At 46.6% G+C, this 22,951-nt stretch overlaps 1 protein-coding gene across 1 annotated transcript in view; it reads right to left on the bottom strand.

Annotated features, from left to right (window-relative positions):
• Positions 1–22,951, bottom strand: part of LOC139228397 (rab9 effector protein with kelch motifs) — a 194,141-nt gene that overhangs the window by 41,812 nt on the left and 129,378 nt on the right. The window contains exons 13-14 of the mRNA XM_070859885.1: positions 13,892–13,979; positions 10,125–10,173 (exon numbers count right to left, since the gene is read on the bottom strand). Of these exons, the coding sequence (XP_070715986.1) occupies positions 10,125–10,173; positions 13,892–13,979 (137 nt within the window). The remainder of the gene's footprint in view (positions 1–10,124; positions 10,174–13,891; positions 13,980–22,951) is intronic.

Here is a 22,951-nt window from a genome sequence, read left to right on the forward strand (position 1 = left end):
ACGAGGAGATGGCTAGAGAGGCAGCTCAGTCCCAGGACGAAGTGTATGGAGTATATACCTGCACCACAAATTGTCCCCCAGTGATAATGGAAGTCGAGATAAATGGCGTTCCAGTCTTCATGGAAGTGGACACAGGGGCAAGTCAGTCAGTAATGAGCCAGGAAGCCTTTGAAAGGCTATGGAACTATCAAGCTGAACGACCCAAGCTGGTTCCGGTTCAGGCAAAGCTGCGCACCTACACCAAGGAACTGATTTCAGTTGTTGGTAGTGCGGATGTAAGTGTATCCCATGATAGCGCAGTGCACAATTTACCATTGTGGATTATTTCAGGTGATGGACCAACGCTATTTGGAAGAAGATGGATGGGGAATATTCATTGGAACTGGGAAGACTTCATCCCTCCAACAATCGATGTCCCCCATGCTCAGAGGCAGAGCAAGCCCCCACTTTCGGTTGGACCAGGCACCAGAGAGCAGATCCACGCAGCCCCCGAGGCACAGACTGCTCAACACGACTGCGTGGCGATGATCCGGCCAAGACGACCCGAACGCACCTTCAGTGGCAGGACTCCTGGGGAGGAAGATTAGATCCAATGGCGCCTTCCCAGCTTCAGTGGCAGAATCCCTGGGAAAGAAGATCGCGGCAGTCGACATCATGGACAGGGAAAAGATGGCATCCAAACCACGAGGTGCAGCGCTAATGGAGCAACGTCACGTTGTTCTATGCAAGGAAGACCATTGGGGTAAAAGTAGTAAGGCCATTTTAAAGGAGGCCAGCAACCCGCCATTTTTGAATGAACTGCTTGAAATTGGTAACCAATGTAAAAGTCCAGCTGTAACGAGCAAAATGTTGTTGAGCGATGTCGGGTGCAAATTGCAATCAGCCAATGTAGCGGGTGAACACCTAACGGTCGTATACAGGTCCAATGGGCTACCCAATGCTGTAGCCTGCGTCCCTGGGACCAGAACGATGTATCATAAAGTGTCCCCACAGCTGACAGAAGTAGACAAGCCGTAGAGTAAACGATCCCCAGAGAGCAGAGGCACCGGTAACAATACCCTGCCTCAGATCGGTTTAACATTGCAGACGCCCGATGGCATGAACCGCCACGGGCCAGAAACAGTAAACTGCACCTATGCTCGCAGTCGGCTACCATCGCCCACTACCCGGGTGGAAAAGGCGCAGCTCACAAACACTCGCCACCATGGCAATGCCCAAGAGCGAAGGGTCACCCGCAATGGCTCCTCCGAACGGGACCTGATCAGCCAGGATCCCAAACTAGAGAGTGCTCACAACGGTGCCCTCAAGGAAATCGAGTCAGCAGTCCCCTGTGACCTGTTAGACAAGACGAGGCAGCCCCACCGTTGCTAAGACGAAACGCTCACTCGCTCAGACCGCTTTCCAGGGAGCAGCAGCGACACTGTGCAAACGAAAAGGACAGGGTTGGCATAGACATATCAGCTGTCTTTGGGCCTGCCTGACACTAGGAGTAACAGCAAGAGCCCTGAGCTCTGGCAACTTGAGCAAAATGAACTCACCTCGCCCACAGACCCACTAGCATGGGGCGCCGGGCTGCCACCAGATGATCCGGATCTCATCCGGCCGTGCTGGAACTAGACTGTCCTTGTGTACCTGTACTGATATACCTGTACTGATCATGTAAATGTACCACACAAAAAGAAGCGCAACTGTAATCCACCCAACAAATGTACCAAGATGTAAATGTGAAACCCATGTGATGAACTTGAATGCAACTTACATGTAATGGCCCATTAGCATGATCTCTGTGTGGTGGGGAGAATGGAGTAGTCATGGACTCACAACCAGAAACTACTGGGACTTCCACTCGCAACCCACCCAAGCTAGAAGTGACCCTCCAATGGTCAACCAGGAAGAGCAAAGCCCAGGTCACCGTCAATGTATGAGTCAATTTGCATTAAAGACTGGGGGGGAAGTGATGTCATGTATGTAGACTATGTATACTAACTGTATAGTCAAATAAAGTGTGCCACCAGAGGGTACTGCGGTGGGAGACCTGAGGGTCACCTGCATAGATGTGCAGGGCCCAGTATAAAAGGCTGCACACCATGCTTGTGCCTCACTCTGGAGTTACAATAAATGGGACTAAGGTCACAACAGCTCAAGTACAATACTAGATCTCGTGGAGTCATTCATAAGAGTATTAAAGACATAACAACTTTGATGGGGCAGCCTTCAGAAGCAGGCCAGCTCCAACATTTCACAGGGTATTGTGCGGAGCTTGGAGCCCATGGTTTCCAGGATGAAAGTGATGGACAACTCCATTAGAGCACTTGTAGACTCAACCAATCAGCTGGGTGTGATGGGCGATGTCGCAGTTTCCATTGCAGCACAAGTGGAAGTGACCCAAAGCCTGAGTAATGCAGTGGATGCTCAGACTTCTGTCCTGCAGGGTCAGCTTGCTGCCACGCAAACTACGACTGCTGCCATCGTGGCTGGGTATACAAGTGTGGAAAGGGGCTTGCAGAGTATCACAGCAGTCCAGCAATCTATCCTCCAACGGATAGCTCAGAATGCTGAGACACCACCCCTGGGAGTGGCAGTGGCTCCATGGAGCAAGAACCTACTGTCCTCTCGCAGGGTGACAGCACCACTGCCAGTCCGCCAGTGCTATTGCAGTTGCATATCAGCCAGCCAGCTCAGACTGCTATTGTCCATGCTGAGGTGGTACAGTTTGCAGCCGGGCCTTCTAAGTCCAGAGCTGCTCGAGGTCATCCTGCAAGGCCATCTATAGTGTCCACTTTGGAAATTCAGCAACCTTCCACCAGCCATGCTGCAGCCACTGGGGTAGCACTTCGTAGGAACACTAGAATAGGCAAAGAAACATGCACGACATACACTGAGGGAATGCACAAGGGTGATTAGTTGACACTGTAATGTAATTTAAGTTTTATTCATTCATGGAATGTGGGCATCACTTGCAAGGTCAGCCTTTATTGTCCACCCCTAATTGCCTTTGATTAGTCAGTGGTAATCTGCCCTCTTGAATTGCTGCAGTCCATGTGGTGAATGTACTCCCCTAGTTCTGTTAGGGAGGGAATTCTAGGATTTTGGTCCAGCAAAGATTAAGGAGCGCTGATATATTTCCAAGTCAGGATGGTGGGTGACTTGGAGGGGAACTTGGAGATGATGGTGTTCCCATGTGCCTGCTCCCCTTGTCCTTCTAGGTAGTAGAGGTCACGAGTTTGGGAGCTGCTGTCGAATAAGCCTTGGCAAGTTGCTGTCGTGCAGCTTTGAGATGGTACACACTGCAGCCACGGCACGCCAGTGGTGAGGGGTGAATGTTTAAGATGGTGGATGGGGTGCCAATCAAGCCCGCTGCTTTGTTCTGGATGGTGTTGAGCTTCTTGAGTGTATTGGAGCTGCACTCATCCAGGCAAGTGGGGAGTATTCCATCACACTGGAATTAATCATTTATAAATTATGTTTGGAATGCTTGTTTTATGTTGACTTTCATTTCAGCATTGTGCCCAAGAGGATGCTGTGATGTTCCATGACAGAGGGCTGTTGAGGTGGGGAATTGTTGAGCAATGGGGATCTAGGGTTTTACTCAAGAGAACCGGAGTCTGATGATGCGCTCACGGACTGCCCGTCCAGAACGGCGATTTTCAGGCTGCCTCCTCCCATTCTCCTTCTCCTCCCCCTCTTCCTCTGCTTCCTCTTCTTCCTCCTGAGGTGGTCGTGGAACCCCTGGTGGCATGGACTGCAACCTTATGGAATGGGACACCCGCTCCGTTGAGAACTGGAGGGTTCCTCCTGAGTGATCAGGGCAGCAGAACCATTGCTTAAGCACCCTGATGGTCTGCTCAGTGAGGTTCCTCGTGGTAGCATGGATGTCATTATATGATTGCTGGCCACGAATGGTAGAGTTGCGGAAGGGAGTCATCAGTCAGGATTTGAGCAGATAGCCGTTGTCTCTGAGCAGCCACCCTCAGATTTTATGTGGAAGATTGCTGGCACAGTGGACTGGCGCAGGGTGAAGGCATCATGACTGCTGCTAGGATAGCGGGCATTCACCATCATGATATGCTGGCCGTGGTCGCACACCAACTGCACACTAAGTGAGTGGTAGCCTTTGTGGTTATGGTACATCACAGCATTGATATGCGGCACCCGCCAATCAAGTGTGTACAGTCGATGGCACGCTGCACATGGGGAAGCCCACTATCCTGCCAAATCCACATGCGTGCTCCTCCTGCTTCTTTCTGTTTGGAGAGAAGACAATGAAGTCCCTTCTCCTAGAGTACAGAGCCTCTGTGATGTCCCAGATGCAGTGATGGAAGTCAAACTGTGAGATGTTTTCTATGTCGCCTGTTCCAGCTTGGAAGAATCCGCTGGTGAAAAAATTCACCAAAAAGGGCCACGGCAGAGCCGTCGTCACCCTGCTCGAAGGGCCGAATGGCCTACTCCTGCACCTATTTTCTATGTTTCTATGCTCTAAGGCTGCAGGTCTGGTTCCAAGAGGTGGCAGAGTTCTATGACCACCTCCTTGATAAAACAGAGCCGGTGAACACAATACTCCTGGCTTAGGTGCAGGTAGAAATGCTCCCTGTAGACGCTAGGTGGGTAAGGACTCCTGCTGAGAACCCTCTTCCCCCTCCTCCCTCTGCGAGAAGCTTGTCTTTGCTGCCTCTGCTCTGGAGGAGGCATGGGGGTTGCCACAGCACAGCCAGTGTCGGTGCAGTGAATGACTGACTGCAACTTCAGGATTTTTGTGTTTAGCTGCACATGCGCTACATCCTGAAGTTGCGGTCAGTTTCAAAGGGGTAATAACGGTGAATGCTGTTAGTTTATTACACATATCACCCCATCCCCGCAATCAATGCAGACATGCACTCCTGGTGCAGAGATTCCCACATTTCTCGGCTGATATATCAGCAGCACTTCCCAAATGGCAATGAGTTATGAAATTTGAAAACAAGCAAAATATGAGTCCATCTACACCAAAAGCCCATTTAAAGAAGAGTACCTTGTTTTATTGTCTAATCTTCAAAATCTTCTGATGGCACAGAATGCAATATTAGTTCATTTTAAACATTTTCGGTAGGTTGCTCCCATAATCCAAATGATGGGTCTGCACAGGCTTAAACCATATCATTTTAAATAATGTTAAGTTTCCATCCAGTGTTCTCCAATCCAAAGGAAGTATACTTGCTCTATGGACCAATTCTAATCAGTGCATATGTCAATAAAACTGCTGCATCAAATTAAAGACAGTATAGCAGGCGCTTTATACATTTTGTTAAACAATTCCAGTTGGTGCACAGCTCATGTCCCTGGTCCCAGATCATTCTTGCTGCAACTCTTTTGGGGTAAACAAAATTAAACATTAAATCAAGTGCCCCCCGATCTTGGGGACACTCCAAACACTTTTCACGTGCCCTTTCTTTGTTTTTTTTTGTTTTTTTTGGTGATTTTCGTGGGGTTTTTTTTGGTTTTTTTGGGTACTAAAATCATAATTTTTCAAGTGCCCCCTATAAAAGGGGAGGGGGACACTAAAACCGGCATTTAAAATAAATTAGACTTTAGAACATATAAAATCAAATTAAAATTTGGTTGCCGGGGGTAATAATGCACTCCAGTCCCTCCGGTGCCCACCTCTCACGGAAGGCAGTGAGCGTACCGGTGGACACCGCGTGCTCCATCTCTAAGGACACCCGAGCCCGGATGTAGGCGCGGAAGAGAGACAGGCAGTCAGGCTGAACGACCCCCTCGACCGCCCGCTGCCTGGACCTGCTGATGGCCCCCTTGGCCGTGCCCAGGAGCAGTCCTACGAGGAGGCCCTCTGACCTACCTGCTCCCCTCCGCACAGGGTGCCCAAAGATCAGGAGTGTGGGACTGAAGTGCAACCAGAAATTGAGGAGCAGCCCCTTTAAATGATGGAACAGGGGCTGCAACCTCGCACACTCCATAAAAACGTGGAACACGGACTCTTCCAGACCGCAGAAATTGCAGGCGGCCTGGGAGCTCGTGAACCGACTTAAAAATGTTCATTCTTGCTGCAGCTGTGAGTAAGCGGATACACCTGCATGCACTGTTTAGAATCAAAACCCTGCAATGAGCCTATCTCTAAATTTCTGTAATGGTTTCCTCTCAAGATCCTGTTGTTTCAGAATTACTTGAAACTGAATATAACCCCAAATCAGGTCAACTAAATAGAGAACTCCTTTCTGAAATTGGCCTAATTGACAGGCAATCATCAGAGAGGGGGCATGTCTGTTTAATCACTCATTCCAGAAAAGGCATTTCAGAACTTAAAATGAATAGCTTTTGCAATGAAAGATTGGGCTCAAGTTTCAGACTCCCGCTAGAACGACGCACATCGGAGAGGCCCGCCTAATTTGTAGAATAAAAATTGCGCCGAATACTTACCTCACAATTCTCCGATAGCTGCAGGTCTGTTTCTAGCTCGGTGTGACACAGTCGGACCTGCTGGGGGCAGAACTACAGCCCTGCGCCAAAAACAGTGCAGCTGCGTGCATGCGCAGTGGAGGCTGCGCGCGTGCGCAGTAGCTCCCGGCCTTCTCAGCGCGTCCCGTCTCCCGGGCGATGACCCTATCCCTGGCCGAAGGGACATCGCTCCTCTCCCGAGCCGAGTGGCCTGACGCATCTTACCTAGTCGGCGGGGCCTACCCGCACCTCATCTCGCTGGGGCGGGCCCTGCCCGAAGAGACGTCTGTATTGGCGGTAACCCGGCATCAGCTGTGTGCGGGCCCCACCCAAAGTCCTCGGCGGGGCCCGGCTTCGTCTTCTTCTGCCACCCCCCCCGCCATTCTTCTTCTCCCCCCCATTCTTCTTCTCCTCCCCATTCTTCTTCTCCCCCCCATTCTTCTTCTCCTCCCCATTCTTCTTCTCCCCCCCATTCTTCTTCTCCCCCCCATTCTTCTTCTCCTCCCCATTCTTCTTCTCCTCCCCATTCTTCTTCTCCCCCCCATTCTTCTTCTCCCCCCCATTCTTCTTCTCCTCCCCATTCTTCTTCTCCTCCCCATTCTTCTTCTCCCCCCCATTCTTCTTCTCCTCCCCATTCTTCTCCTCCCCGTTCCTCTTCTTCCCCCTTCCTCTTTTCCCCCTCCCCCCCCTCTCTCTTCTCACCACCCCCCCCCACTCATCTCCCTTGTGCTGCAGTAAGTGAGTAGAAATCATTTTTTATTTATTGAGTGATTTTTTTTTAATCTTTTATTTTTACATTTTTTTGATTGATTTATTGGTTTACTTATTGATTTATTTATCATTTATTATTGATGACGGCTCTTTATTTGTAAAAGTGAAGTCTTTAATGTTTGTAAACTTCCCTATCTCTCGATCCCTACGCCTGATTTCTACGTGTAGGCAAGGTTTTTCTGAGCGCACAAAAATCTACACTTACTCCATTCTAAGTTAATTTGGAGTAAGGTTTTACCGCCTAAATTTGCAAAACAGGTGTAAGTGGTTGGACACGCTCCCTTTTGAAAAAAAATATGTTCTAAAATGAAACTGTTCTCATTGACTAGAACCGGAGCAAACTAAATGCCGAGAATTGCAATTTCTAAGATACTCCATTCTAAACTAGTTGCTCCAAAAAAAAAGGAACAACTCAGGCCGAAACTTGACCCTATTGAGTGTGTTACAATTACTTGTAATGAGGTTATGGCTTACAAGTGTGATTAAAATGGAAAGTAATTCCAAAAGCCATTTTAAAAATAAATGATCCACCTGTCCTCCCATGCTGTTCCAAAGTTGGACTGGTGGAATATATTGAGTAACAGTGGCTCAGATGATCCCATTTTTCCATAATTTAGACCATTGTGCACGCCAATCCTCCAATCACGAATTAACGGCAAGTTTTGTTGGAAAACTGATTTGAATACACCACAGCGAGGATCGTGGTGATCCGCTGCAGGAGTGGCCAATAAAGGGATTTTGTTTTACCGAAGAGAACCAATAACAGCCATCCTCATGTTTCTTCAAATGAACTTGTTTATGTTAAAAAATCATGTATGCAAAATTATATTGAAGTAGAACCAGAATCTACAGGTTTACATTGGAAGTTGTGCATCAATTGGCAGAGGTCTGGGAACAGGTCTGCTGACAGAGCCACTCACTCAAGGAATGATACACAATGTGGAGAAATCTGAAAGCAGTGAAGTTGACAAAATACCACTGCTCACAGTGCAACAGAGCAGAATGTCTGCCTGCCATTTGTCCTGGCACTGACATTGTCCCAATTCCCTGGCCAGCGGTTATTTAAATAATAGGGGCAGGTGCCTGTGTCAGTAGTAGCACTACAGGGACACCTGTTGCAAACTGGGCTCTGCCCCGTTTTTCAGCTCCAATGAAATTACATTTGACTTGAAAGATTTGTATCAGCAATTTCTAGGCTTATAAAAATTAGGGAAAAAATGAGAATAAATGGAAAAAGCAAATGCTGGCAATGATGCCAAAGTGAGGTAGCTTTAGAGTGGTGTGGGTGGAGACCAGGGAGCAGGTTGCTTCCCCATGCTGCAGATGGAGAAATGACATGTGACATAGGGAGACCTAAACATGAGAAGAAAACCATTTCTGAAAATATTTAACTTGCAAAAAAAGCATGCACCATATTTTCTCCACTATTTCTTTCCTAAAGATCCCCATCCCAAACTTTCCAACCGCACAGCTCCTGCACAAGAGGACATGGTGAGTGGCTTGATCCCACACGGCATCAATGATATTCTTGTCAAAAAGCCAGGAGGCATGTGAACAGAGATTTTATACAGGTAGAACATTTGGGCCATATTTTGTTGTGGGACAGATTCATCAATGGAGGAGGCATCTGCTACTCAGTTCCTGCTGTGACCCTGATCCATTTTCCCTTGGATGGGGCTGATTAAACGATATAGGACAGGCTCTCGGCTACCAAGAGAGAGCCCACCATAATATTCCGAGGATGAAGATGCATTGCAGCTCCAAAAAAGGACAGTACGAGTTTCAAGGCCACAGCAGAGCCCTGAAGATTGATTATATTTTAAGGCTTGGACAGAGCTGAGTTATGGTTTTGGGCCTGAGGAGAGGTGGAGATGCCCACAATTGGGCATGCTCCCTCCAAAAGGAACATCAGTAGGCCTTCAATTGCTGCCCCAGGGATGACTGTCATGTACATAGGATTACGTGACATATATTTACAGCACCAAAACAGACCAATCGGCCCAACTACTCTGCTAGTGTTTATCCTCCACACCAGTCTCCTGCCATTCTATCTACGTCATCTCAGCCTTTCAGCATATCTTTCTATTCCCTCTTTTCACATATACTTGTTTAGTTTCATTTTGAAAACATCTAAGCTATTCGCTTCCATCACTTCCTCTGGTAGCGAGTTCCACATTTTAATTACTATAAAAGAATTTTCTCCTCAATTCCCTGTTGGATTTATTAGTATCTATCATGTATTTATGGCCACTAGGTTTGGATTCTCCCACAAGTGAAAACATTCTCTCCACATCTACGCTGTTCAACCCATTGATAATTTTAAAGACCTCTACCAGGTCACCTCTAAGTCTTCTCTTAAAGAAAAAGCCCCAACCTGTTCAATTTCCTGATAGCTGTTCTGGTATCACCCTTGTAAATCGAGTTTACACTTTCTCCAGTGCTTCTATATCCTTTTTATAGTATGGAGGCCAGAACAGTGCACATAACTCTCCCTTGGCAGTCCCTGGGGTCAGTGATAATTGTTGCAGAAGGCAGGGAAATCACATGTGGTGCCAAGCCCACCTCCCAGTGTAATTTACATGTAGCGGGGCAGACAAATGGTTGCGGTCCCTGTTGGGGTGGAGGAAATAAAATCAGGGTAGGTGCTGGTATATGTGTGGCTGCGGCGGTGGGCCTGTTCCATTTTCCATAGCTCTACCATCCGACCGGATGATATAGTGGAGGATTGATCCTGTTTCCCATCACTCTCAGGTACCGTACATTGAAGTTCCAATGTGAGTTGCCACCACATGTCTAGGAGAAAACAGGATTTTTAAATGGCAAACGAGGGGAATAATTGCCACTCATGTAAAGTTGGACTGAGCTTATTCTTTAGTTGAGAGATCAGCAAGCGATTAATGTATATTGAAATGAAAAACACCAACCTATTACTGACTTCATGGAGTCCAAATTCCGAGAGAATCTCTTTCATTACTGAAATTTAAAAAAGAAACAACATTTTAATCTTTATACATGGTAACACTTTGAAAAATAAAATTATGATTGGGAGTGTATTACTAGCTGTAATTCATTGTGCGAGGGAAGCTAAATGAATAGATAAATCAGTTTACACATTGTTCCAAGAGTCAAGTGTATTCCACCTCAAACTCACTTCAATCATTTTTTTTCCATTTCAGAGCTTTGACTTTGGAACTTTAATATCAATGTCTGTTGCTTCCGTTACCTTCCTCATTGTTTCGCTACAGGCTCATCATATGATTTACAACTACAATGCTCGACCACAGGAATAGTACTGCCAGCTAACAGAGGAATACACTGAAGAATAAAGAACTGTACATTGGGCAAGGTTCTCTGCCTCCAGCACGTACTTGGAAGATTTAGGGCTGGGAATCTCGGTGCCTGAGTTTCCCAGCACTATTACTCTCCATTTGACGAGTCACACAAAAAAAGTGAAACAAAATTAGGAAGTTATAACGATGATGGGATTCAAGTAGATTTTTTTTTGTCCAGAGTAAATAGACTTGTGAAATAATTTACCAGGTAAGGCCATTAAAACAATGGCAAAGTGTGGTTGATCTTTGTAAAAGTGATAGGCTTGTTGGGCATAATGGTATTTTTTCTGTTCCAAAATATATATGTATTCTTACCACCTTCAGGGGTGGGAGAAAATTAAAGAGGAAAATACTTCCTCTGTCCAATCTGACGTGATAGGTGTACCTTTAGGAATTTGCACTCCTGGGACAGAGCTTACTGGAAATTTGGATGCGGAGGTCAGTGGGCCCTGAATTATTTTTAGTCCATGATGGAAAATTGTGCAGGGTCCCTTACCCGTGCCTCTGAACTCCCAATGGATATTTACAGAAAATCCTGTGGCGCCTACTGACCTCTGCACTTGAATTCCTGACATGTGCTCATGACCAATGAAGTTCTGTGATCAGAGCATGTAATTGTAATGTGTACACTGCATGTATGATGCTGCATAGATGCAATTTTGTAAGAAATATTTATTATTTTTTCCACTTCTCTTACTGTGATCTCCCAACACTATACACTATCCCTGGCTGTGAGGTCAAGCAAGCAATGTGCTCCAGGCCATTTGTCAACGGCCCTATATGGTCGCCTGCTGGGAGATGCTCTAACAAATGCAAGGTACTAACTAACACAGTTATGTTAGCAGCAATGGGGATTTTTTTGTTACAGTCCAGGCAAGAAATTTTGAATCCTACAAAGAACCAGAAAAATAAGATAGTGCATTGAACAACTATGATAGAATGTAACTATAGGAAGGAACTGAGGAGGGGAGATTCAACGAGACCTGGGTGTCATGGTGCATCAGTCATTGAAAGTTGGCATGCAGGTACAGCAGGCGATGAAGAAGGCAAATGGTATGTTGGCCTTCATAGCTAGGGGATTTGAGTACAGAAGCAGGGAGGTCTTACTGCATTTGTACAGCGCCTTGTTGAGGCCTCACCTGGAATATTATATTCAGTTTCGGTTTCCTAATCTGAGGAAGGACGTTCTTGCTATTGAGGGAGTGCAGCGAAGGTTCACCAGACTGATTCCCGGGATGGCTGGACTGACATATGAGGAGAGACTGGATCGACTGGGCCTTTATTCACTGGAGTTTAGAAGGATGAGAGGAGATCTCATAGAAACGTATAAGATTCTGATGGGACTGGACAGGTTAGATGCAGGAAGAATGTTCCCGATGTTGGGGAAGTCCAGAACCAGGGGACACAGTCTAAGGATAAGGGGTAAGTCATTTAGGACTGAAATGAGGAGAAACTTCTTCACTCAGAGAGTTGTTAACCTGTGGAATTCCCTATCAGCCATGATCTTATTGAATGGTGGTACAGGCTCGAAGGGCCGAATGGCCTACTCCTGCACCTATTTTCTATGTTTCTATAACAGGCCAAGTAAAGGGTTTGATCTGGTACCTCATATGTCCAAGCAATTGGATTAAAACATTGTCCATTACATATATAAAATCCTGCACTTTTCCTGCAGGTGCATTTCACTTATCTCTCCTCTGTTGATGGCAGAGGCTCCAACAGGGGTGCAGGTACATAAGGTGCAGTGCTTCTTTGACACCTTGCCAAATGGCCATTGCTCATGCTTGAGCACTATGCTATTTGACGATGAGCATCATCACAGTTGAGTCCAACCCTGTCCTCACTTGGCATCCATAGAGGAGCAATTCCAGCAAGAGTTGCTATATAGCAACTATTAGCATGGAAACGCAGTCAATCCTTAGCCTTCCCTCACCAAGGGACACTGAGGTCAATTGCTATGTGCTCTATGGGAGATTAGCTTATTCTGCACAAACCAAAGATATCAAACATCGGATGATTGAATGTCTTAGTGCCACACAATGTGGTACATTTATCTAATGAACTATTGGGTGAGGTGTATTTTTCTGGTCAGCTAGGTGCCTGACGCACATGCAAACCCAGCTTAAGAGTCTCCAAACCAAGCGACTGAGAAATCCACACAGGTAAGAGTTTCTGTTTGCCCAATATGGAGCTTGCACGGTTTCTCCATAGCAACAGACTCCAATTACCTGAGCCCAGAGATTTTAGGATTAGCTTGGCAAGAATGTAGCTCTAAAATTGTAAAACTTTCCTCTAGCTGTGGAGTCTCAACCCTCAGAAGCGCATGGAGGTCAGCATACCTCTCAATTTTCCAGATATTAATCAGGAACCCTGTGAATCAGACATACTGACTTCTACCCCTATTACTGTGATCGACAGTCCTGTTGAGCTAGTCTCTAAGCTGGGAGCAGAGTCTCACAATTTCAGGGCTTATATGTCAATCATCACTACTTCACTGAGAATCGATCCACTAATAAAATCAATGTGCCTGTCCACTTAATTTAGTGATTTGAATCATTTTATTTATCATGGCGTACAAAAGGTAATTTTAGAAAATTGACCCGCTGACCTTATTTGACAATCGTGCAAATAGGGAATTCGGGTACATGCTCCACCCTTGAATTCCTGGTGAACAAAGCTTCGTGCTAGGAGCGTAATTTCATAATACAGGTGCAGCGTCGAGAATCCGGAGTTACGGAATCCGGAATGTTCCAGAATCCGGACTCCGGACCAATCGGTGGCAGGGTCGTCCGGAATCCGTAAAATGTTCTGGAATCTGGACCCGCGACCCTGTCCGATCTTGGGCCTCACCGCGCCACCTCTCGCCTCGCCCCACCGCCGCTGCCCTTGCTTTGCGGCCTCCTTGCCGACCCACCCGACGACCTCCTTGGTGGGGCCCCGTCTGAACACTCCTCTGCGGGGCCCCGTCTGAACACCTCCTCTGCGGGGCCCCGACTGAACACCTCAGTGGGGGCCAGCCTTCCTGACAACATCCTCAGCGGGATCCACCCGACAACATCCTCGGTGGGGCCCGCCCACCTGACAACCTGCTTGGCGGGGCTCGCCCGACGACATCTTCCTCAGCGTGGCCGAACGGCCAAACAGCTCTTCAGCAGGAATCCTCCCCTCCTTTCTGACGTTCTGAAATCCAGAAATAACCGAAGCTGGGCTCGGGTGTTTCCGGATTTGTGACATCAGAAGACAAATCGAAAGCCCGGAATCCGGAATGGCCTCGGTCCTGAGGGTTCCAGATTTTAGGTGCTGCACCTGTATTACCACATCACATTTTTATGAGTTCTTACCAAAACCATAAGACTTACTTGGTTGTCTGTCAGACGGATTTATTAACTTCATCGCCTTTATGTCATTAAATTCCTGCTCTTCATTGACTCCACCGAAAATGTAAAGCTGAAAAAAAATTTTATTTTTCATTCATTTCTATATTTAACATGATGATGGCAGTATATTTAATCCTAAATAAAAACAGAAAATGCTGAGTCTAAACACAAAACCTATTTCTTTTTTTAATTCTGACTGAGTTGCTCCAAATTTACAGCATTATTTTGTTTTTCTTTCAGATTTCTAGCATTTAAAGTTTTCTTTTGCATATATTTCATTTGAAATTGCTTGACTTTGTTGTGCTCAGCGAGTTATGTTGCTTTTGTTTTGATCACTGACTAAAACACTTTTTTAACCATTTTTAGATTTTTGAGTAGAAGACAAATTAGCCACTAAACTGTTGCTACCAAGTACTTTGCTCCAGATTTTACAGTGCAGTCCCTGTCACATACAGAGCAGAAATGTCTCACACTGCTACATAAACTGTAAGCTGATGCTTACACCGGAGCACCATCAGTCAATTCACCATAGTGCGTAGGGCTGGCTGTGAGAGACATCTGTTCCAAAGGAAAAGACCACAGAACTAATAACCCACAAAGCGACAAGCAAAAAAAATGAGAACCGATTGCTGAAATAAACAAGTAATCCCACTGTCCCTCAGGTTCGTGCAGGGGATCAATCTTGTGTTGTGGAAGCCAATTAATTGTTGCTCTCAGAATCCACAAGGGCTGAACATATCTCATCCAGCAACACCTGTAAACCTGTAAGGACTACAACTACAATAGGATTTGGGAACAGCACTTTCCCTCGTGAGATGGATAGTTAACTATCTCCTAGGCAGTGTGCAGCCATACAGAATTCAAGCAGGCTTGCAAGAGAAAGAGCCAGAAAGTTGTTTCAAAGAAAAATAAATGTGAATTTAGGAGCAGAAGATTTCTTAATGCAAACAGTGCATTTGTCAAATGAACAGCCTAAGGCAGCACAAAAACATGGGGCTCAGTGATTTGCGGCATTTTTTTGGCACGCACCGCTTTTTTTGGCCAAAGTTAAAAAATTAAAGTTTCCCCAATGAATTCAGTTAGTTACAATTTTTTTAGATTAGTCTTTTTTTTTGCATCATAGGGGTCTGTGCCAGTTTTTCTCAATTATGTAAATTTGCCTAAAAAAAATTCTCCTCGGTCGGCGTATGTGACTACTTCCGAAACACCTTCTGGCGAGTTAAGAAAAACTAGCGCGCATTGAAAAATCGTCGCCTAAAGACGCCATTGTTTTTCAGCGAAGTTTTGGAAGGAGCGAAGAACACTTAAATATGCATAATAAAGATGAATTTGTTTTTACCTTAAAACACAGTAAATGGAAGTTTGATGGAATTCTGTAAGTTTTCATTTTTCTTAAACTGACACGCCACCAACGAACGTCTGAAAACAGGGCTCGAGGGTCAGAGCGTCGGCCGGCAGAATCAGATACTCACACAGACACACGGGCTTGGAGCTCGGCTTCAAAAGAAGCCCGGGGCGGGGGGAGGGGGGCGCCGTGGGGGCGCCGTGGAAGGCATATGGAAAGCATCAGAAGCCTGCACTGCACGTCAAATGTAGCACGGGGGGGGGTCGGAGGGTGTGGGGGGTTCCCAATCACTCAGACCTGGCTGTGGTCCATACAGATCTTGTGGGGAGAGAGAACAAAGAACTTGGGGTTAGAACCTCCACTTTTTTTGCCTGCTTAACGCCCACTTAACGCCCATTTTACCGCTGAAATGACGTATAACGCCCATATATCGTCCATTTTGGCACAAAATGGAAACTGGCAGGCATTGTACGGAAACATATCGCCGAGCGTTACTTTCTCCATGTGGTTAACGCCGAGAAAATATATTACCGCCCGCCGACTTTTTTTGGGCAGAATCAGCAGGATGGGCGAATTCACGGCCCATAACATCGCCCAGCGTTATGTCCGCGCGGAATTAACGCTGAGATTCAATATTAATGCCCGCCAACTAATTTTTGTCGTAAAGACCATATTTACCCAAACTAGCAGCCATGGAGATCGCCCATTGTCAATTTCACCACCTCGCACACATTTCGCCCACAATATCGCTCACACAAAAAACCGCCCACAAAAAGATCACATGTCGCGTCCTTTAAAAGGCTGCTGTGCTTCAACCTCGGCGGAGTTCGGATGTACTCTGCAGGTCGTTGGAGTTGATGTGAACATCTCTAACAACATCTTGACCACACTGTGACCGATTGGAATTGAAGAGGTGTGCTCGTCGGGACATTCCTTGTTTGTGTGCAATCGGTGGAAAACAGAGCGCTACTGCAATGGGGCCTGAACTTTCTCACCCTCTCTTGGTGATCAAATACAAGCAGCAGACTCGACATTGCCGAAGGAACGCTGCAGTGCATTATGTGCCCAATGCAGACAGATAAGAAGGACCAGACATTACACCCACCGCAAGTACAAGGAGAAGCATTCTTACCTTGACTTGCCCGATACCACCTGCCTTCGGAGACTGCGGTTCCACAAAGAGGTTATCACTGAGGTATGCCAGCTGATAAGGGCAGCCTGCCAGCACCAGCAGAACTGCACTGTCCGTTGAGGTCAAAGTCACCGCGGCACTATCGTTCTATGCCTCAGGTTCGTTTCAGGCCACAGCTGGCGACATTTGCGGAATTTCTCGGCATGCTACACATCGCTGCATTAACAGGTCACTGAAGCCCTGTACACATGCAGGAGGGACTTGATCAGCTTCCCTATAACCAGGGAGACAGAGTGAGAGGGCTTCAGGTTTCTCCAGAATTGCAAACTTCCCTAAGTTGCAGGGAGCAATAGACTGTACACACATCGCAAAGCGGGCACCTTTTCAGGATGCTGAGGTTTTCAGGAACCGCAAGGGATTCCACTCCCTGAATGTCCAGCTGGACGTCGACCACCAGCAAATTATACTGGCAGTGAATGCTCAATTTCCGGGCAGCATCCATGATGCTCACATCCTGTGTGAGAGCACTGCATCTGACTTGTTTAACAATGAGCCACAAGGTCAACGCTGGATGCTTGGGGACAAAGGATATAGCCTCGCTACCTGGCTGATGACCCCCCTGCGTGACACCCTCACCGAGGCCGAGAGGCGATACAATGAGAGCCACAGAGCAACTCGCAATATCATGGAGAAAACCAGTGGAGTGCTGAAGCAGCGTTTCAAATGACTGGACCACTCAGGAGGTAGCTCAATTCGTGGCAGTGTATTCCATGCTACAGAATTTGGCTATCAGGAGAGGACAAGAATTGCCTGATGTGTCTGACAGTCCACCTCACCAGAGAGAGGAAGAGGAGGACGAGGAGGCGGACGCTGACATCGCCCCAGACAATCAGGTTGACGCTGAAGCCATGCCCCCGCCCTCCTGTAGACCGCATGAAAGGGCCCATGGTGGCATGATAGCTGCAAGAGCCTTATGTCAGGAGCTCATCAATGATCGCTTTGCCTGAAAGAACATTGGTGTTATTTACAAAGCTGACACACTGTTGGGTGTGCAGGTCATACATTAATGGTGGGCATCACCTTAGTGGCAGTTAAAGTTTAAGCTGATTGAAGTTAAGTGTGATTATACCCTTTGATGTAAAGAATCACCAGCGTGTAATGGTACAGCTATCTGAGCCAATGAGCTGCAAGGTTTTGTTAAATAAAAAACATTTAAACCAAACATTAGTCTGAAATCATCAGTATTTCTTTACAAACCAACTCTTCCCCCCCCCCAACCCCCGTTTCTCCTCCCCGCCTCTACCCCTTCCCCTTACCTTCCTGACTCCAAGCTGCCTGGCTGAGGAGGTCCTCAGGCGATGCTTCATTGGGTGGAGGCAGAGGGGGGGGGCGGGGGGGCGGTGACGGCCGAAGTGCTGCTTGGACGGATACGGGAGAGGACGGTCCCGAGGTGGGAACATGCTCCGAGCCAGAAGCAAGATGTTGCTGCTGACTCTCGTGTGGTTGGCAATGGGGTGCAGCACCTTGGGGTGCAGTGCGGTGCTCCAGACCACTGGGAGCCCTCTGCCACCAGTGTTCCTGGCTACCAGCTCCAGGGCATTTTATATGTTATTTGTTGAACAAAAACTCGGTGCCACCTATGTTCTTGGTGCTTAGTGGGCTTTTTGCTGCTGGTGAATCTCCGTCGTTCCTCCCTCAACAGCCAAACAAGCACACACCACAGCCACACACGCTTTCAGTGCTTGTGAGCTCCCTCTCTCTCTGTCTCCTCTTCTGCGCATGTCATGATGACCCTTGACCTCCTGAATCGCGGGAATCAAGTGTTGCCATGCCGTTGCTAAGGACGGCCACACTTTACGGTAGAAGGTCAGAAAAATTTAACGCTACCGCCCATTTGATATCGCTTACGGTAACACCCATTTTCAAAAATGTAAACTAGCCATTTTGAGAATGGGCAAGAAGCCGGCGATCTGAAAACCCTTTTTTAATGACCATGCCGTAAATAATGCCCATTTTGAGCGATAAGCTCAAAAGTGGAGGTTCTAGCCCCTTGTCCTGCCTGCCTGCAGTTTTGAGCTTCTTGAAAAGGTAAAATTTAATAATGGGGGCAATACTGACAATGCCTTACCTTGTGCAAGCCTTCTGCATGATGGTGCTGCGGAGGAGACAACTGATTCGACATCATCACAGGAGGAACCTCACAGCACGTAGGGTGATGGGCTGGAGGCCTTACCCACATCGGGTATATCGACACAGGCGTGCGTACTTACACCTGAGTGATGCAGACTGTGTCAGATTGATGCATTTCCGCAAAGAAGTTGTAACTGAGATCTGTGAGTTCGTAAAAGCAGACTTGCAACCTAGAAGCATCAGGAGGACTACTTTGTCAGTTGAAGTGAAGGTTACAACTGCACTTTCATTCTATGCATCTGGATCGTTCCAAGCTACAACTGGGGATATGTGCGCCATTTCACAACATATAACACATATCTGCATTTGGCAGGTGACTGCTGCACTATATGCCCAGAGGAATGACTACATAAAGTTCCCCATGACCACCCAGGCAATGTGTGACAGGGCTGTAGGCTTCTCCAGGATTGTTGACTTTTCCAAGGTACAGGACTGCATTGATTGTACCCACATCACCTTGTGAGCACCTTTGGAGGATTCCGAGATGTACAGGAACAGAAAAGGATTCCACTCCATTAATGTGCAGCTTGTGTGTGACGACCTGCATCACATCATGTCAGTTGATGCACGATACCCTGGGTAGCACCCATGATACCTTCATCCTATGGGAGAGTGCTATATCAGCCATGTTTGAGCAGCAGCCAGAAGGGCAGAGCTGGCTACTGGGAGACAATGGGTACGGCCTCGCCAGCTGGCTCATGACGCTCCCTACACGTAACCTGGACGGAAGCTGACCAGGAATACAACATGTCACACATTGCGTCGCGCAGCATAATAGAAAGGACCATTGGCATCTTGAAACAGCGTTTCCGATGCCTGGACCATTCTGGAGACTGCTTGCAATATTCCCCTGAGATTGCCGGTTAGTTCACTGTTGTGTGCCGCATGCTGCATAACTTAGCCATCAGGAGGCAGCAGCAGCTACCTGAGGTGAGAGTGGCTGATGATAATGATGAGGAAGATGCAGATGATGAGGAGGAAGAGGAGGACGATGACGAGGAAGCCATGCAACTACCTGAACCAGGAGCACGACAGTGGGTAGGGTTGGCCGTCATGCCCCTTTAACGATTGCTCGGGCCTTGCGCCAGCAGCTCATCCGTGAACGCTTTGCTGCCTGAAGGCTCAGCGACAACTATTCCACATGGACCATGTTTACAGTTTGGACCCATTCCATAAAGTTGGAACAAATGATGGAAATGATTCTTGTTTACTTCAAAAAGTTGTGTTGATAATCGAACAAATAATGGAAATGATTCTTCTTGAATTCCAAAAGTTGTGTTAATAATGGAACTAATAATGTAAATGATTCAGTTATAATTTAAAATATATTTTATTCAAAAGTTTAACAAACATTTGTTTGTACTTAACATTAATAAAAATATTCTTGTATCAAACTTTAAAGTTTTCACTTAAGATCATTTATAAACTCTAAGATCACTTAAAAATTTTATGATCACTTACTCACTTTTAAACTTGTAAATTTACATAACTTACAAAAAAAATTTAATTTAAGAACAGTTACAACAGTAACAATAATAATAACAACAACATCAACAAAGAAAGGCTGCACCCATCTCTCCTCCACCTTATTCTAAGACCGGCCGATGCGCTTGGTCTTGGTGACTCCACCCCTGCCCGCAGGCGGTGACGCAGCTTTTCTCGGGTTGATACCAAACTTATTCTTTCGAACATCTCAGGTAACGCGCACTTTTTGATGGGGTGGAGGGGTAGGGGCGGGATGGTGGGGGCGGCAGCCGGTAATGTGGAAGGCCCGGCTTGGGCCTTTTCAGAGGCTGGTCTGGGGATTGGAATGGGAGTGGCAATTGATTCTGTCAATCGGCGTGCGGTTTGGGCGTGTTCCCTTACAGCAGCAGCTAACTCCCACATTCCCTCCCTCATGTGCCCTGACAGTGTCTCAACTACCTGCAACATTCCCTCCCTAATGTTCACTGACAGAGCATCAGCTACCTGCGACATTCCCTCCCTCATGTGCACCAACACAGTTTCTGCTGACTGAGATATTCTCTCCCTCATATTCCTGGACAGCGTTCCCATTTCTCGTGAGTGTGTTGTTACTTCTCCCGACAGTCCCGAGACCTCATCACTCAGAGGAAATAGGTGCAGGAGTAGGAGATTCGGCCCTTCGAGCCTGCACCAACATTCAATAAGATCATGACTAATCATTCACCTCAGTACCCCTTTCCTGCTTTCTCTCCATACACCTTCATCCCTTTAGCCGTAAGGGCTATATCTAACTCCCTCTTGAATATATCCAATGAACTGGCATCAACAACTCTCTGCAGTAGGGAATTCCACAGGTTAACAACTCTCTGAGTGAACAAGTTTCTCCTCATCTCAGTCCTAAATGGCTTACCCCTTATCCTTAGACTGTGTCCCCTGGTCCTGGACTTCCCCAACATCGGGAACATTCTTCATGCCCAGTCCCGTCAGAATTTTATATGTTTCTATGAGATCCCCTCTCATCCTTCTAAACTCCAGTGAATACAGGCCCAGTCGATCCAGTCTCTTCTCATATGTCAGTCCAGCCATCCCAGGAATCAGTCTGGTAAACCTTCGCTGCACTCCCTCAATAGCAAGAACGCCCTTCCTCAGATTAGGAGACCAAAACTGAACACAATATTCCAGGTGAGGCCTCACCAAGGCCCTGTACAACTGCAGTAAGATCTCTCTAATCTTATACTCAAATCCCCTAGCTATGAAGGCCAACATACCATTTGCCTTCTTCATCGCCTGCTGTACCTGCATGCCAACTTTCAATGACTGATGTCCCATGACACCCAGGTCTCGTTGCACCTCCCCTTTTCCTAATCTGCCACCATTCAGATAATATTCTGCCTTCATGTTTTTGCCACCAAAGTGGATAACCTCACATTTATCCACATTATACTGGATCTGCCACGTGTTTGCCCACTCACCTAAACTGTCCAAGTCACCCTGCAGCCTTTTAGAGTCCTCCTCATAGCTCACACCGCCACCCAGCTTAGTGTCATCTGCAAACTTGGAAATATTACACTCAATTCCCTCATCCAAATCATTAATGTATATTGTAAAAAGCTGTGGTCCCAGCACTGAGCCCTGCGGCACCCCACTAGTCACTGCCTGCCACTCTGAAAAGTACCCGTTTATCCCGACTCTCTGCTTCCTGTCTGCCAACCAGTTCTCTTTCCACGTCAGTACATTACTCCCAATACCATGTGCTTTAATTTTGCACACCAATCTCTTGTGTGGGACCTTGTCAAAAGCCTTTTGAAAGTCCAATTACACCACATCCACTCCCTTGTCCACTCTACCAGTTACCTCCTCAAAAAATTCTAGAAGATTTGTTAAGCAGGATTTCCCTTTCATAAATCCATGCTGACCATAAATCCCGTCACTGCTTTCCAAATGTGCTGCTATTACATCTTTAATAATTGATTCCAACATTTTCCCCACTACTGATGTCAGGCTAATCAGTCTAAAATTACCCATTTTCTCTCTCCCTCCTTTCTTAAAATGTGTGTTACATTAGCTACCCTCCAATCCATAGGAACCGATCCAGAGTCGATAGACTGTTGGAAAATGATCACCAATGCATCCATTATTTCTAGTGCTACTTCCTTAAGTACTCTGGGATGCAGACTATCAGACCCCGGGGACTTATCGGCCTTCAATCCCATCAATTTCCCAAACACAATTTCCCGCCTAATAAGGATTTCCTTCAGTTCCTCCTTCCCACTAGACCCTCGGGCCCCTAGTATTTCCGGAAGGTTATTCGTGTCCTCCTTCATGAAGACAGAACCAAAGTATTTGTTTAACTGGTCCGCCACATCTTTGTTCTCCATTATAAGTTCACCTGATTCTGACTACAAGGGACCTACATTTGTTTTCACTAATCTTTTGCTCTTCACATATCTATAGAAGCTTTTGCAGTCAGTTTTTATGTTGCCAGCAAGATTCCTTTCATACTCTATTTTCCCCCTCCTAATTAAAGCCTTTGTCCTCCTCTGCTGTATTACAAAATTCTCCCAGTCCTCAGGTTTGCAGCTTTTTTTGGCCAATTTATATGCCTCTTCCTTGGATTTAACACTATCCTTAATTTCCCTTATTAGCCATGGTTGAGCCACCTTCCCCGTTTTATTTTTTACTCCAGACACGGATGTACAATTGTTGAAGTTCATCCATGTGATCTTTAAATGTTTGCCATTGTCTGTCCATCGTCAATCCTTTAAGTATCACTTGCCAGTCTATTCTAGCCAATTCACGTCTCATACCATCGAAATTACCTTTCCTTAAGTTCAGGACCCTAGTCTCTGAATTAACTGTGTCACTCTCCATTTTAATAAAGAATTCTACCTTATTATGGTCGCTCTTCCCC

The sequence above is a fragment of the Pristiophorus japonicus genome, chromosome 1 (genome assembly GCF_044704955.1).
Source record: "Pristiophorus japonicus isolate sPriJap1 chromosome 1, sPriJap1.hap1, whole genome shotgun sequence".
Classification (NCBI taxonomy): domain Eukaryota; kingdom Metazoa; phylum Chordata; class Chondrichthyes; family Pristiophoridae; genus Pristiophorus; species Pristiophorus japonicus.